The sequence below is a fragment of the Ranitomeya variabilis genome, chromosome 5 (genome assembly GCF_051348905.1).
Source record: "Ranitomeya variabilis isolate aRanVar5 chromosome 5, aRanVar5.hap1, whole genome shotgun sequence".
NCBI lineage: Eukaryota > Metazoa > Chordata > Amphibia > Anura > Dendrobatidae > Ranitomeya > Ranitomeya variabilis.
Window position 1 is genome coordinate 54,724,047 of NC_135236.1, and position 14,320 is coordinate 54,738,366.

Genomic DNA, 14,320 nt, shown 5'->3' on the forward strand with positions numbered 1-14,320 from the left:
ACATGTGTAAAAAAAATACAAAAAATTCCTAAATAAATAATAATAAAAAAATATATATTATTCCCATAAATACATTTCTTTATCTAAATAAAAAAAACAAAACAATAAAAGTACATATATTTAGTATCGCCGCGTCCGTAACGACCCAACCTATAAAACTGCCCCACTAGTTAACCCCTTCAGTAAACACCGTAAGAAAAAAAAAAAAAAAAACGAGGCAAAAAACAACGTTTTATTACCATACCGCCGAACAAAAAGTGGAATAACACGCGATCAAAAAGACTGATATACACTCACCGGCCACTTTATTAGGTACACCATGCTAGTAACGGGTTGGACCCCCTTTTGCCTTCAGAACTGCCTCAATTCTTCGTGGCATAGATTCAACAAGGTGCTGGAAGCATTCCTCAGAGATTTTGGTCCATATTGACATGATGGCATCACACAGTTGCCGCAGATTTGTCGGCTGCACATCCCAAAGATGCTCCATACAAGGCAGGATGGATCCATGCTTTCATGTTGTTTACGCCAAATTCTGACCCTACCATCTGAATGTCGCAGCAGAAATCGAGACTCATCAGACCAAGCAACGTTTTTCCAATCTTCTACTGTCCAATTTCGATGAGCTTGCACAAATTGTAGCCTCAGTTTCCTGTTCTTAGCTGAAAGGAGTGGTACCCGGTGTGGTCTTCTGCTGCTGTAGCCCATCTGCCTCAAAGTTCGACGCACTGTGCATTCAGAGATGCTCTTAAGCCTACCTTGGTTGTAATGGGTGGCGATTTGAGTCACTGTTGCCTTTCTATCAGCTCGAACCAGTCTGCCCATTCTCCTCTGACCTCTGGCATCAACAAGGCATTTCCGCCCACAGAACTGCCGCTCACTGGATTTTTTTTCTTTTTCGGACCATTCTCTGTAAACCCTAGAGATGGTTGTGCGTGAAAATCCCAGTAGATCAGCAGTTTCTGAAATACTCAGACCAGCCCTTCTGGCACCAACAACCATGCCACTTTCAAAGGCACTCAAATCACCTTTCTTCCCCATACTGATGCTCGGTTTGAACTGCAGGAGATTGTCTTGACCATGTCTACATGCCTAAATGCACTGAGTTGCCGCCATGTGATTGGCTGATTAGAAATTAAGTGTTAACAAGAAGTTGGACAGGTGTACCTAATAAAGTGGCCGGTGAGTGTAAATAATCATGGTACCGCTGAAAACGTCATCTTGTCCCGCAAAAAACAAGCTGCCAAACAGCATCATCAGCAAAAAAATAAAAAAGTTATAGTCCTGAGAATAAAGCAATACCAAAATAATTATTTTTTTCTATGAAATAGTTTTTATCGTATAAAAGTGCCAAAACATAAAAAAATGATATAAATGAGGTATCGCTGTAATCGTACTGACCCGAAGAATAAAAATGCTTTATCAATTTTACCAAACGTGGAACGGTATAAACGCCTCTCCCAAAAGCAATTCATGAATAGCAGGTTTTTGGTCATTCTGCCTCACAAAAATCGGAATAAAAAGTGATCAAAAATGGTCACGTGTCCAAAAATGTTACCAATAAAAACGTCAACTCGTCCCGCAAAAAACAAGACCTCACATGACTCTGTGGAGCAAAATGTGGAAAAATTATAGGTCTCAAAATGTGGAGACGCAAAAACTTTTTTGCTATAAAAAGCGTCTTTTAGTGTGTGACAGCTGCCAATCATAAAAATCCGATATAAAAAACGCTATAAAAGTAAATCAAACCCTCCTTCATCACCCCCTTAGTTAGGGAAAAATAATAAAATTAAAAAAATGTATTTATTTCCATTTTCCCATTAGGGCTAGGGTTAGGGTTAGGGCTAGAGTTAGGGTTAGGGCTAGGGTTCGGGTTGGGGCTAAAGTTAGGGTTAGGGCTAGGGTTAGGGTTAGGGCTAGGGTTGGAGGTAAAGTTAGGGTTAGGGTTGGGGCTAAAGTTAGGGTTAGGGTTTGAATTACATTTACGGTTTGGATTAGGGTTGGGATTAGAATTATGGGTGTGTCAGGGCTAGGGGTGTGGGTAGGGTTACCGTTGGGATTAGGGTTAGGGGTGTGTTTGGGTTAGGGTTTCAGGTAGAATTGGGGAGTTTCCACTGTCCAGGCACATCAGGGGCTCTCCAAACGCGACATGGCGTCCAATCTCAATTCCAGCCAATTCTGCGTTGAAAAAGTAAAACAGTGCTCCTTCCCTTCCGAGCTCTCCCGTGCGCCCAAAAAGGGGTTTACCCCAACATATGGGTTATCAGCGTACTCAGGACAAATTGAACAACAACTTCTGGGGTCCAAGTTCTCTTGTTACCCTTGGGAAAATTAAACATTTGGGGGGCTAAAAATCATTTTTGTGAGAAAAAAAAGATGTTTTATTTTCACGGCTCTGCGTTATAAACTGTAGTGAAACACTTGGGGGTTCAAAGTTCTCACAACACATCTAGATAAGTTCCTTGGGAGGTCTAGTTTCCAATATGGGGTCACTTGTGGGGGGTTTGTACTGTTTGGGTACATCAGGGGCTCTGCAAATGCAACGTGACGCCTGCAGACCAATCCATTTAAGTCTGCATTCCAAATGGCGCTCCTTCCCTTCCGAGCTCTGTCATGCGCCCAAACAGTGGTTCCCCCCCACATATGGGGTATCAGCGTACTCAGGACAAATTTGACTACAACTTTTGGGGTCTAATTTATCCTGTTACCTTGTGAAAATACAAAACTGGGGGCTAAAAAATCATTTTTGTGAAAAAAAAAAAGAATTATTTTCACGGCTTTGCGCTATAAACTTTTGTGAAACACTTGGGGGTTCAAAGTTCTCACAACACATCTAGATAAGTTCCTTTGGAGGTCTCGTTTCCAATATGGGGTCACTTGTGGGGGGTTTGTACTGTTTGGGTACATCAGGGGCTCTGCAAATGCAACGTGACGGCTGCTGACCAATCCATTTAAGTCTGCATTCCAAATGGCGCTCCTTCCCTTCTGAGCTCTGTCATGCGCCCAAACAGTGGTTCCCCCCCACATATGGGGTATCAGCGTACTCAGGACAAATTGGACAACAACTTTTGGGGTCTAATTTATCCTGTTACCCTTGTGAAAATACAAAACTGGGGGCTAAAAAATCATTTTTGTGAAAAAAAAATATATATATATTTTCACGGCTCTGCGTTATAATCTGTAGTAAAACACTTGGGGGTTCAAAGCTCTCAAAACACATCTAGATAAGTTCCTTAAGGGGTCTACTTTCCAAAATGGTGTCACTTGTGGGGGGTTTCAATGTTTAGGCACATCAGGGGCTCTCCAAACGCAACATGGTGTCCCATCTCAATTCCAGTCAATTTTGCATTGAAAAGTCAAATGGCGCTCCTTCCCTTCCAAGCTCTACCATGCGCCCAAACAATGGTTTACACCCACATATGGGGTATCAGCGTACTCAGGACAAATTGCACAACATTTTGGGGTCCAATTTCCTCTCTTACCCTTGGGAAAATAAAAAATTGGGGTCAAAAAGTTAATTTTTGTGAAAAAATATGATTTTTTATTTTTACGGCTCTGCATTATAAACTTCTGTGAAGCACTTGGTGGGTCAAAGTGCTCACCACACATCTAGATAAGTACCTTAGGGGGTCTACTTTCCAAAATGGTGTCACTTGTAGGGGGTTTCAGTGTTTAGGCACATCAGGGGCTCTCCAAACGCAACATGGCGTCTCATCTCAATTCCAGTCAATTTTGCATTGAAAAGTCAAATGGCGCTCCTTCCCTTCAAAGCTCTGCTATGCGCCCAAACAATGGTTTACACCCACATATGGGGTATCAGCGTACTCAGGACAAATTGCACAACATTTTTTGGTGTCCAATTTCTTCTCTTACCCTTGGGAAAATAAAAAATTGGGGGCAAAAAGATAATTTTTGTGAAAAAATATGATTTTTTATTTTTACGGCTCTGCATTATAAACTTCTGTGAAGCACTTGGTGGGTCAAAGTGCTCACCACACATCTAGATAAGTTCCTTAGGGGGTCTACTTTCCAAAATGGTGTCACTTGTAGGGGGTTTCAGTGTTTAGGCACATCAGGGGCTCTCCAAACGCAACATGGCGTCTCATCTCAATTCCAGTCAATTTTGCATTGAAAAGTCAAATGGCGCTCCTTCCCTTCCAAGCTCTGCTATGCGCCCAAACAATGGTTTACACCCACATATGGGGTATCAGCGTACTCAGGACAAATTGCACAACATTTTTTGGGGTCTAATTTCTTCTCTTACCCTTGGGAAAATAAAAAATTGGGGGCGAAAAGATAATTTTTGTGAAAAAATATGATTTTTTATTTTTACGGCTCTGCATTATAAACTTCTGTGAAGCACTTGGTGGGTCAAAGTGCTCACCACACATCTAGATAAGTTCCTTAGGGGGTCTACTTTCCAAAATGGTGTCAATTGTGGGGGGTTTCAATGTTTAGGCACATCAGGGGCTCTCCAAACGCAACATGGCGTCCCATCTCAATTCCAGTCAATTTTGCATTGAAAAGTCAAATGGCGCTCCTTTCCTTCCGAGCTCTGCCATGCACCCAAACAGTGGTTTACCCCCACATATGGGGTATCAGCGTACTCAGGACAAATTGTACAACAACCATGGTGGTCCATTTTCTCCTGTTACCCTTGGTAAAATAAAACAAATTGAAGCTGAAATAAATTTTGTGTGAAAAAAAGTTAAATGTTAATTTTTATTTAAACATTCCAAAAATTCCTGTGAAACACCTGAAGGGTTAATAAACTTCTTGAATGTGGTTTTGAGCACCTTGAGAGGTGCAGTTTTTAGAATGGTGTCACACTTGGGTATTTTCTATCATATAGACCCCTCAAAATGACTTCAAATGAGATGTGGTCCCTAAAAAAAAATGGTGTTGTAAAAATGAGAAATTGCTGGTCAACTTTTAACCCTTATAACTCCGTCACAAAAAAAATTTTGGTTCCAAAATTGTGCTGATGTAAAGTAGACATGTGGGAAATGTTACTTATTAAGTATTTTGCGTGACATATGTCTGTGATTTAAGGGCATAAAAATTCAAAGTTGGAAAATTGCGAAATTTTCAAAATTTTTGCCAAATTTCCATTTTTTTCACAAATAAACACAAGTTATATCGAATAAATTTTACCACTAACATGAAGTACAATATGTCACGAGAAAACAATGTCAGAATCGCCAAGATCCGTCAAAGCGTTCCAGAGTTATAACCTCATAAAGGGACACTGGTCAGAATTGTAAAAATTGGCCCGGTCATTAACGTGCAAACCACCCTCGGGGCTTAAGGGGTTAAAATGGGGGACCCCACAAAGAAATGAAGGGGGTCCCCCTATAATTAATAACCAGCAAAGGCTATGCAGACAGCTGATATTAATAGCCTAGAAAGGGGCCATGGATACTGCCCTCAGGCTAAAAACATCAGCTCTCCGCCACCCCAGCAAAGGCGCATCTTTAAGATGTGCCAATTCTGGCACTTATTCTTGCTCTTCCCACTTGCCCTGTTGGCAAGCGAGGTGATAGTTGGGGGAGTTGATGTCACCATCAAGTGACATCAAGCCCCGAGGTTAGTAATGGAGAGGCAGCAATAAGACGCCCCCATTACTAACCCCACAGTCACATTGTAACACAGACACCCTTTAATTGAAAGAAAGACACAGACTCCTTTAATATTCTTAATTAAACCATACTTACGACCTCGCCTATTCCCCCGATGCCCTCGTAATCTGCAAAAGAGGTAAAAAAACAACAACAGTATTCCTCACCTTTCCGCAGAGATGCTTTTAATCCATTTGTCCCACAACGGGTCCAGCTCTGCTACATCTAGATGGCAGGCTGCAAGATGCAACCATACAGCCTGTCATCCAGCAGAGAAGCTGAGCACCGTGTGCTCAGTGTCTCTCTGTGAACTTCTATTCCCTGTCTGAGGGCACCGCAAGTGTCAGAAGGTTCTCCTGCTCGCGATGCCGTCAGACAGGGAATAGAAGTTCAAGGCCAATTAACTCAATTTACATTTCTGACATCAGTGCGAGCGCCGTGGGAAAATTTCATCTTTCTGACATCTGCAGAGCTGTTGTGTATAATGTCACCAGTGAGCAATGTATTACCTGTAAACTTACATTATGCACTATACCAGAAGTAGGAAATTAATTTTCCTGAGGGACCACATGAGAGACCGTGACTGTTGTCGAGGGCTGAACCATAAGCCGAAATTAATTCTACTCAATATTAATATCAATATATTATAATTATATTATTGATAGTTATATTAATAATTTTATCAATTAATATTGAGCAGAATTAAGTATGCCGACATCCTCCTAAATATCGTTTGTACACAAGTACAGCCCCTTCTGTATATTGTATGAGCCCTCCCTTATATACTGTAAGAGCCCCCACACAGCCTCCCTATATAGATCATGAGCCACACACAGCCTCCCCATATGCTGCATGAGCCCCACACAGCCTCCCTATATACAGTGGGGGGTAAAAGTACTTAGTCAGCCACCAATTATGCAAGTTCTCCCACTTAAAAAGATGAGAGAGGCCTGTAATTGACATCATAGGTAGACCACAACTATGGGAATTCAAAATGAGAAAACAAATCCAGAAAATCACCTTGTCTGATTTATTTATCAAATTATGGTGGAAAATAATTATGTGGTCATTAACAAAAGAGTTAATCTCAATAGTTTATTGTATATCCTTTGTTGGCAATGACAGAGGTCAAACGTTTTCTATAAGTCTTCCCAAGGTTGGCACACACTGTTGGTGGTATGTTGGCCCATTCCTCCATGCAGATCTCCTTTAGAGCAGTGATATTTTGGGCCTGTCGCTGGGCAACACGGACGTTCAACTCCCTCCAAAGGTTTTCTATGGGGTTGAGATTTGGAGACTGGCTAGGCCACTCCAGGACCTTCATATGCTTCTTATAAAGCCACTCCTTTGTTGCCCTGGCGGTGTGCTTGGGATCATTATCATGCCCATCCACGTTTCATCTTCAATGCCCTTGCTGATGGAAGGAGGTTTGCACACAAAATCTCATGATACATGGCCCATTCATTCTTTCATGTACACGGATCTGTCGTCCTGGTCCCTTTGCAGGGAAACAGACCCAAAGCATGATGTTGCCACCCCCATGCTTCACAGTAGGTATGGTGTTCTTTGGATGCAACTCACCATTCTGTCTCCTCCAAACACGATGAATTTTGTTTCTATCAAACAGTTCTACTTTGGTTTCATGAGACCATATGACATTCTACCACCACTCTTCTGTATAATCCAAATGTTCTCTTACAAACTTCAGATGGGCCTGGACATGTACTGGCTTAAAGGGAACCTGTCACCCCCAAAATCAAAGATGAGCTAAGCCCACAGTCATCAGGGGCTTATCTACAGCATTCTGTAATGCTGTAGATAAGCCCCCCAATGTAACCTGAAAGATGAGAAAAAGAGGTTAGATTATACTCACCCAGGGGCGTTCCTGTCCGATGGGCATCGCGGTGTGGGTCCAGCGCCTCCTATCTTCATAGGATGACGTCCTCTTCATGTCTTCACGCTACAGCTCCGTCGCAGGCATGCTTTGTCTGGCCTGTTGAGGGCAGAGCAAAGTACTGCAGTGCTTAGGCGCTGGGCCTCTCTGACCTTTCCCGGCGCCCTCAACAGGGCAGATAAAGTACGCCTGCGCCGGAGCCGCAATGTGAAGATAAGAAAAGGACGTTATCCTATGAAGATGGGAGGCCCCAGACCGGACCACGACGCCCATTGGATAGGACCGCCCCCCCAGGTGAGTATAATCTAACCTCTTTTTCTCATCTTTCAGGATACATCGGGGGCTTGTCTACAGCATTCCAGAATGCTGTAGATAAGCCCCTGATGCCGGTGGGCTTACCTTACATACCATTTTGTGGGCGACAGGTTCCCTTTAAGCAAAGGGACACATCAGGCACTTTAGGATCTGAGTCCCTGGTGGCATAGTGTGTTACTGATGGTAGACTTTGTTACGGTGGTCCCAACTCTATCCAGGTCATTCACTAGGTGGCCCCGAGTTGTTCTGATATTTTTGCTCACAGTTCTTGTGATCATTTTGTCCCCACGGGGTGAGATCTTGAGTGGAACCTCAGATTGAAGGAGATTATCAATGGTCTTGTATGTCTTCCATTTTCTTATTATTGCTCCCACAGTTGATTTCATCACACCAAACTGCTTGCCTATTGCAGATTCAGTCTTCCCAGCCTGGTGCAGGGCTACAATTTTTTTCCTGGTGTCCTTCGGCAGCTCTTTCGTCTTCACCATAGTGGAGTTTGGAGTGTGACTGTTTGAGCTTGTGGACAGGTGTATTTTATACTGATAATAAGTTCAAACAGGTGCCATTACTACAGGTAATGAGTGGAGGACAGAGGAGCCTCTCAAAGAAGAAGTTACAGATCTGTGAGAGCCAGAAATCCTGCATGTTTTTAGGTGACCAAAAACTTATTTTCCACCATAATTTGCAAAATAAATCTTGCTAAATCAGACAAGGTGATTTTCTGGAATTGTTTTCTCAATTTTGTCTCTCATGGTTGTGGTCTACCTATGATGTCAATTACAGGCCTCTCTCATCTTTTTAAGTGGGAGATCTTGCACAATTGGTGGCTGACTAAATACCGTACTTTTTTTCCCCACTGCATACTGCATGAACCCCACACAGCCTCTCTAAATATGCTGTATGAGCCCCACACAGCCTCCCTATATATGCTGCATGAGCCCCACACAGCGTCCCTATATACTGCATGAGCCCCACACAGCCTCCTTACATATGGTATGAGCCCCGCACAGCCTCCCTATATACTGCATGAGCCCCACACAGCCTCCCCATATACAGCGTGAGCCCCACACAGCCTCTCCATATATACAGCATGAGCCCCACAAAGCCTCCCCATAAACTGCACAAGCCCTACACAGCCTCCCAATGTGCTGTACGAGGCCTCCATAGCATCCCCTTGTGCAGAACAATGCCCCATAGCCTACCATTGTGCAGCACAACACCCACATAGCCTCCCCGTGCAGCACAACAGCCCGATAGCCTCTCCTTGTGCAGCAGAACACCCCCATAGCCTCCACTTCTGCAGCACTAAAACTCTATAGCCCGCCTTGTGCAGCACAACGTCCCCATAGCCTCCCCTTGTACAGCATGACACCCCCATAGACTCCCCATGCCCACCCAAACATCTTATACACATGAAATAAACTGAGACAGCCAAAGGGCCGGATGTGGCCCACGAGCCGCACTTTGCCCAGGTCTGCACTATGCTATCTACAGAGCTATTATGTATAATTTATTCTGCAGAGATCCTGTGTTTAATGTCACCAGTGATCACGTTATTACCTCTTCAATTACACTATATACAATGTTCTATCTACAGAGCTACTGTGTATAATTTTCCCTGGTGATCACTGTATTACCTGAACACTTACAATGTGCACTATCTACAGAGCTCTTATGTATAATGTCCCCTCTGAGCAAAGTATTGCCTTTAAACTGACATTATATACTATATACTATCTACAGAGCTCATGCGTATTTTGTCACCAGTAAGGGAGAATACAGACAATATGAACAATCAGCAATTTGACAGGGGAGGAAAAGAGTAATAGATCAAAAGAACCAACCACAAAGCAACAGGTCACCGGACCGAATCCCCAAACCGTGTCTCCTATGTCTTCCCCAGGTGGTAATGTTAGTTTTTCTTAGTGATCAGTGTGGTGGTATTATTCGGTCATCATTGTATATGCTGGTAATATGTGGTCATGGTGTTTTTTGGTAATGTTTGTGCCATGTTTGTGATATTATTGGTATATTAGTCTTGATATAGTGAGTTGTATTTAGTTGGAGGATGATGGTTATATTTAGACACCATGTGGCAGCATTATTTTGCTGTTCTATAGTGATATTTGGTCGTCATATTGTGAACTTTGATCATTAACAGAATATTGATGAAAATATTTGTAATTGCTTAATTGTATGACTATTTGTTATAACTAATATTAAGAGATTTTAACTGCATACCGTGTATATATATATATATATATATATATATATATATCATTGGGCTGCTGCAGCTTCAAGTCACTCTTCTGTCTTTGTCCCTGGCATACATAACATTGGTTGGGAGAAATTTTACAGATTTTGCATTCAGGTACAGGATCCTCAAATTATGCCCCTGGACACTGCTCATCATTATGTACATGTTAGAGTGATAAATAATGTAGACTGGTTAAATTTACTGTCAACGTTTTTTGATAATTTCTTTAATTTTTTACATTTTCTCTCATTTTTACAGAAGTTTTCACAACATTTTGATCTTCGGAGGACAACATGAGAGGCCAACTCTGCTCCTTGAAATTTCTTACCTTATTAGTGATTTTTATGTTCATGTTCGGGTACTTATTCGACTACAAAAACAAAGAAATGATTAACAAATGGATTGAAGATTCAGTAAAATTACAGGAGAGCAAAAACTCTGTGAATAATTTGACTTACCAGGCGTTCAAGCACCCCCTGGCTCCTCTGTACCCATTTCCATACAAGTTCCTCATTAACCAGCCGGACAAGTGCAAGAACCGGAAGCCTTTCCTTGTTATAATGGTGCTTGTTCGGTGCCAGGACTTGGAGTCTAGACATATAATCCGAGAAACATGGGGAAATGAACGTATTTATGATGTTGAGGTGGTCAGGATTTTTCTGGTGGGTCTACCTCAGGTTTGTACTGACCGAAACCAGTATTTGTTAAAAGAGGAAAGTGTGAACTTTGGGGACATTGTACAACAAGACTTCATGGACACCTATCACAATTTGACATTAAAAACCTTAATGGGTATGGAGTGGGTGACCAAATTCTGTCCTTCTGCCAGTTATGTCATGAAGATAGACAGTGACATGTTTCTTAATGCAGACTACCTGATTCATAATCTTCTTTATCCAGATTTACCCGTTCAAACAAATTACTTCACTGGAGCCCTATTTAAGAACTCTGGACCTTATAGGACAACATCTTCTAAGTGGTATGTACCTAAGGAAGTCTATCCAATTAATACCTACCCACCCTATTGCTCTGGTACTGGATATGTATTTTCAGCTGACATGGCAAGAAAAATTTACGATGTGGCCCAAGTACTTAGGGTCATCTCCATGGAAGATGCTTTTGTGGGAATTTGTTTATTTATGCTGCACATTTCACCTAGAACATCCTCAAGAGGTGTATTTAACATCAACAAGTTAGATTATGACCACTGCAAATTTAGGAAAGTTGTCACAGTGCACCATTATGGTGGAGAAGAGCTCCAGAAAATATGGACAGACTTTTGGGCTAAGAAATCGCAGAAGTGCTAATAAAATAGAAAATAAAAATAAACTGGAAAAAAAGAATCATATTTGTGGAGAACTGTGCATGGTGAAGAGACTCTTTTGGGAAATTTTAAACATCAAATATATATCTATTAGTTCTACATGATTTATATAAAACTTTATACACTTTTACACTGTATATTTTTATTTATTTAAAAGCTATGGACACTTTTTCACTGATTTATTTATTGATATTTTAATTATCTAAATGTAAAGCTAAGCAACTTCCAAAAAAATGTATGGTATTAAAAAATATCTACCATTTTGGTGCTGCATATACTGTGTACCTGCTTCACATAGCAGGCTATTCTGATGCTCAATATATAGATTTGGCAGCTCCAGGTCATGTGAGCTCTCTCTGCTCTCACCCTTTCTTTTCTCAGTGTTTGAGATAGCAGAAGGAGAAGGTTGAAGATATAAAAATCGAGTGTGAAGAGTGAAATAGCATTCACCCTGTAAAGGACGACAGATCACACAGAATGTATATTACAGCTGAGCTGCCGAGGTTGATTCAGAAAACCGCAGGTCAGGGTGTCTACGTGGACCGAGCACGCGGGCAACACAAGCTGGAAGGCATATGGAACAGTAAGGACATTGACAACAGGGTATGCAGGACTGTTGACAAACAAGTGAGGCAGGACTTACTGGAAGCCACAGAAGCAGGAGGGCAGATTAACAGGAAAATGGAAGTCTATAGCAGCATACAGATGTAGTTAGCCAAATCCACAGTAGATAGTAGCATAAGGTGAACCAACTCCTATTACAGTTTGTAATGCGTACAGTAAGTGATGAGTTAACCAGCAGGTCACAGAAGCAGCAGATGCAAGTTATAGAATCCCCAGAAGATTGCAACGTAATGTGAACAGACTCTAATAATAGTTCGTTATGCTTACAGTAAATGATGGGTTAAGCAGCAGGTCTGAGAATGTTTAGAAATTTCAGACGTTTGCAAAGATGAATGCAGCATAATGTGATAAGTCTCTAAATATCAGTTTGTAGTGCTTTCTGCAAGCGATGGGTTAAACATCAGATCTTGAGGGGCAGTCAGTAGGTGCTAACTGTAGAAATCACAGGGTTCTAAGGAGGTTATAGCAACAAAAGACACTGGATGTTGGCAAACTCCAAATAAACAGCAACCGAAAACATTACTGTCTCAATGCTCAGACACAGGGGTGTGGGTAAGTGGGTGTTAAAAGTCCTTGGGAGATGATGTTACTGAGGATTGCCACTTGTAAGATTCAACATGGAACACAACAAATGGCTGCAGGCATAGGGAAAGGAGCGAAGCTTGGCCCTAAAGACAAGACAGAGCGGTAATACTGTCGATAGGTAGGAATTAAGCATACACAAGGAATTATGTAGGGTGTGGGGTTGAAAATTTGTGTAAAGTGAAAGCAGAAGGAAAAAAACAGAAAAATGAAAATTAAACTGAGCTACATTAGGTGGCATCCACAAAGTTGTCACTTCTTTGGAATGCATAGAGAAGGAAGAAATTGATGGATATGGGGTCAAGTATAGCATATACTCTCCTATTCTAAACACTTTTGTGGGGTGGCCATAATGTTAACAGTGTAGGGCCTAATTGTAGTCAAATCAGGAGCAGATTGGTAGGTTGGATCAAGTTTTCAGTAAAAAGAAAAAAGAAAAGAAAAGGCATTTAATGTATAGTTTAACTCTTTCCCTGATGGGGCCATTTTTTTTGTTTTCCGCTACTGTACCTTCATCCTCTTCTTCAAAGAGCCATACTTTTTTATTTCTCCATAATGTAGTGAAAAAAGAAAAGTGGAGTAGAATGTTGAAGAAAAATTAAATTTTGCCACTAAGTCTTGTGTTCTATTCTTACGATGCTTGAAAAATGACCCGGAAAACAGATTCTTCAAGTCAGTACGATTTCAGTGATACCAGACTGATATATATAGTGTATAAATATCATCGCAGAACATCTGTGAGATCCCGCAGATATCTCCCAGCCGTTGCCAGATGCTCAAGAACCAGCACTCCGCCGCCTCCAATCATCAAGACAATTATGCAATTGGCTGATGATTGATGCACAAGCCCACAGCTCCTTACACTACTAGGCTAGATATTAGTGAGCTCACAGTGAGCGCATATGAGTCGCCCCACGGGCCAGGGGTTATTCAGTACCGCGTCCGGTACTTCACAGTGGGATGTCACGGTGGCTGCGACCCGGTCCGTGGCCCAGGGCGCCCATGTAAAAGGGAAAGGTCCTTAAAGGGATATAGTTTATGTTCGTGATGCCACCTGTGGTATTCGGTCAGGGTGACCGACGCTGCTTTAAGGGGTTCGCTGGGGTGATGTTATGGCAGCTAGATGGTATACCTTCCCACAGGTGAAGTATATCCCCAGGGCTTCCCGGTGTGTAGATGGTGAATGGTGAATGACGCAATGAATAACGAGGACACAAGGTTGCAGTCTCTTTACCTTTACTGAATACTTCAGCATCCACAGTCCAGAGCACCAGATCACAGGGCAGGCAGAGTCCGGCTGGTTTGGAGGCAAGTCCAGAGTCCCCTTGTCCAGGTGGAAATCAGTACTCACCGCACTCCCCCCTGTTAAATCCAGTATTCCCGGACTGGGAAAAGAAGAACAACAATACATGTTAGCAAAAAGACATACAATTTTTGAAATGCTATAAACTTATAAAACAAATTAATACTATAGCTAAAGCTTCCCTTTATGGGAGGTGAGGACACTTGAATGTTGCATGAACTATTTACATTGTGCACGTACTTTCACGGATAGGATTTACTTTAGTAAAACAATATAATTATTAACTAACCATTAAGTGCCACGACCCTCCCGGGTATACTATCGGTTAAGTGCAAAATCTTCATCCAACCCCCGCGGGTTACTTTATTTTCTCCATTTTATCAAAAGTGCATCAGGATATCAG

General features: G+C 41.9%; 1 protein-coding gene across 1 annotated transcript in view; it reads left to right on the top strand.

Annotated features, from left to right (window-relative positions):
• LOC143774429 (beta-1,3-galactosyltransferase 1-like) overlaps positions 1–11,700 on the top strand; it is a 58,675-nt gene extending 46,975 nt beyond the window's left edge. Inside the window, exon 2 of the mRNA XM_077262015.1 lies at positions 10,343–11,700. Coding sequence (XP_077118130.1) covers positions 10,378–11,391 — 1,014 coding nt within the window. The 5' untranslated portion in view covers positions 10,343–10,377 and the 3' untranslated portion in view covers positions 11,392–11,700. The remainder of the gene's footprint in view (positions 1–10,342) is intronic.
• Positions 11,701–14,320: the final 2,620 nt, after the last annotated feature.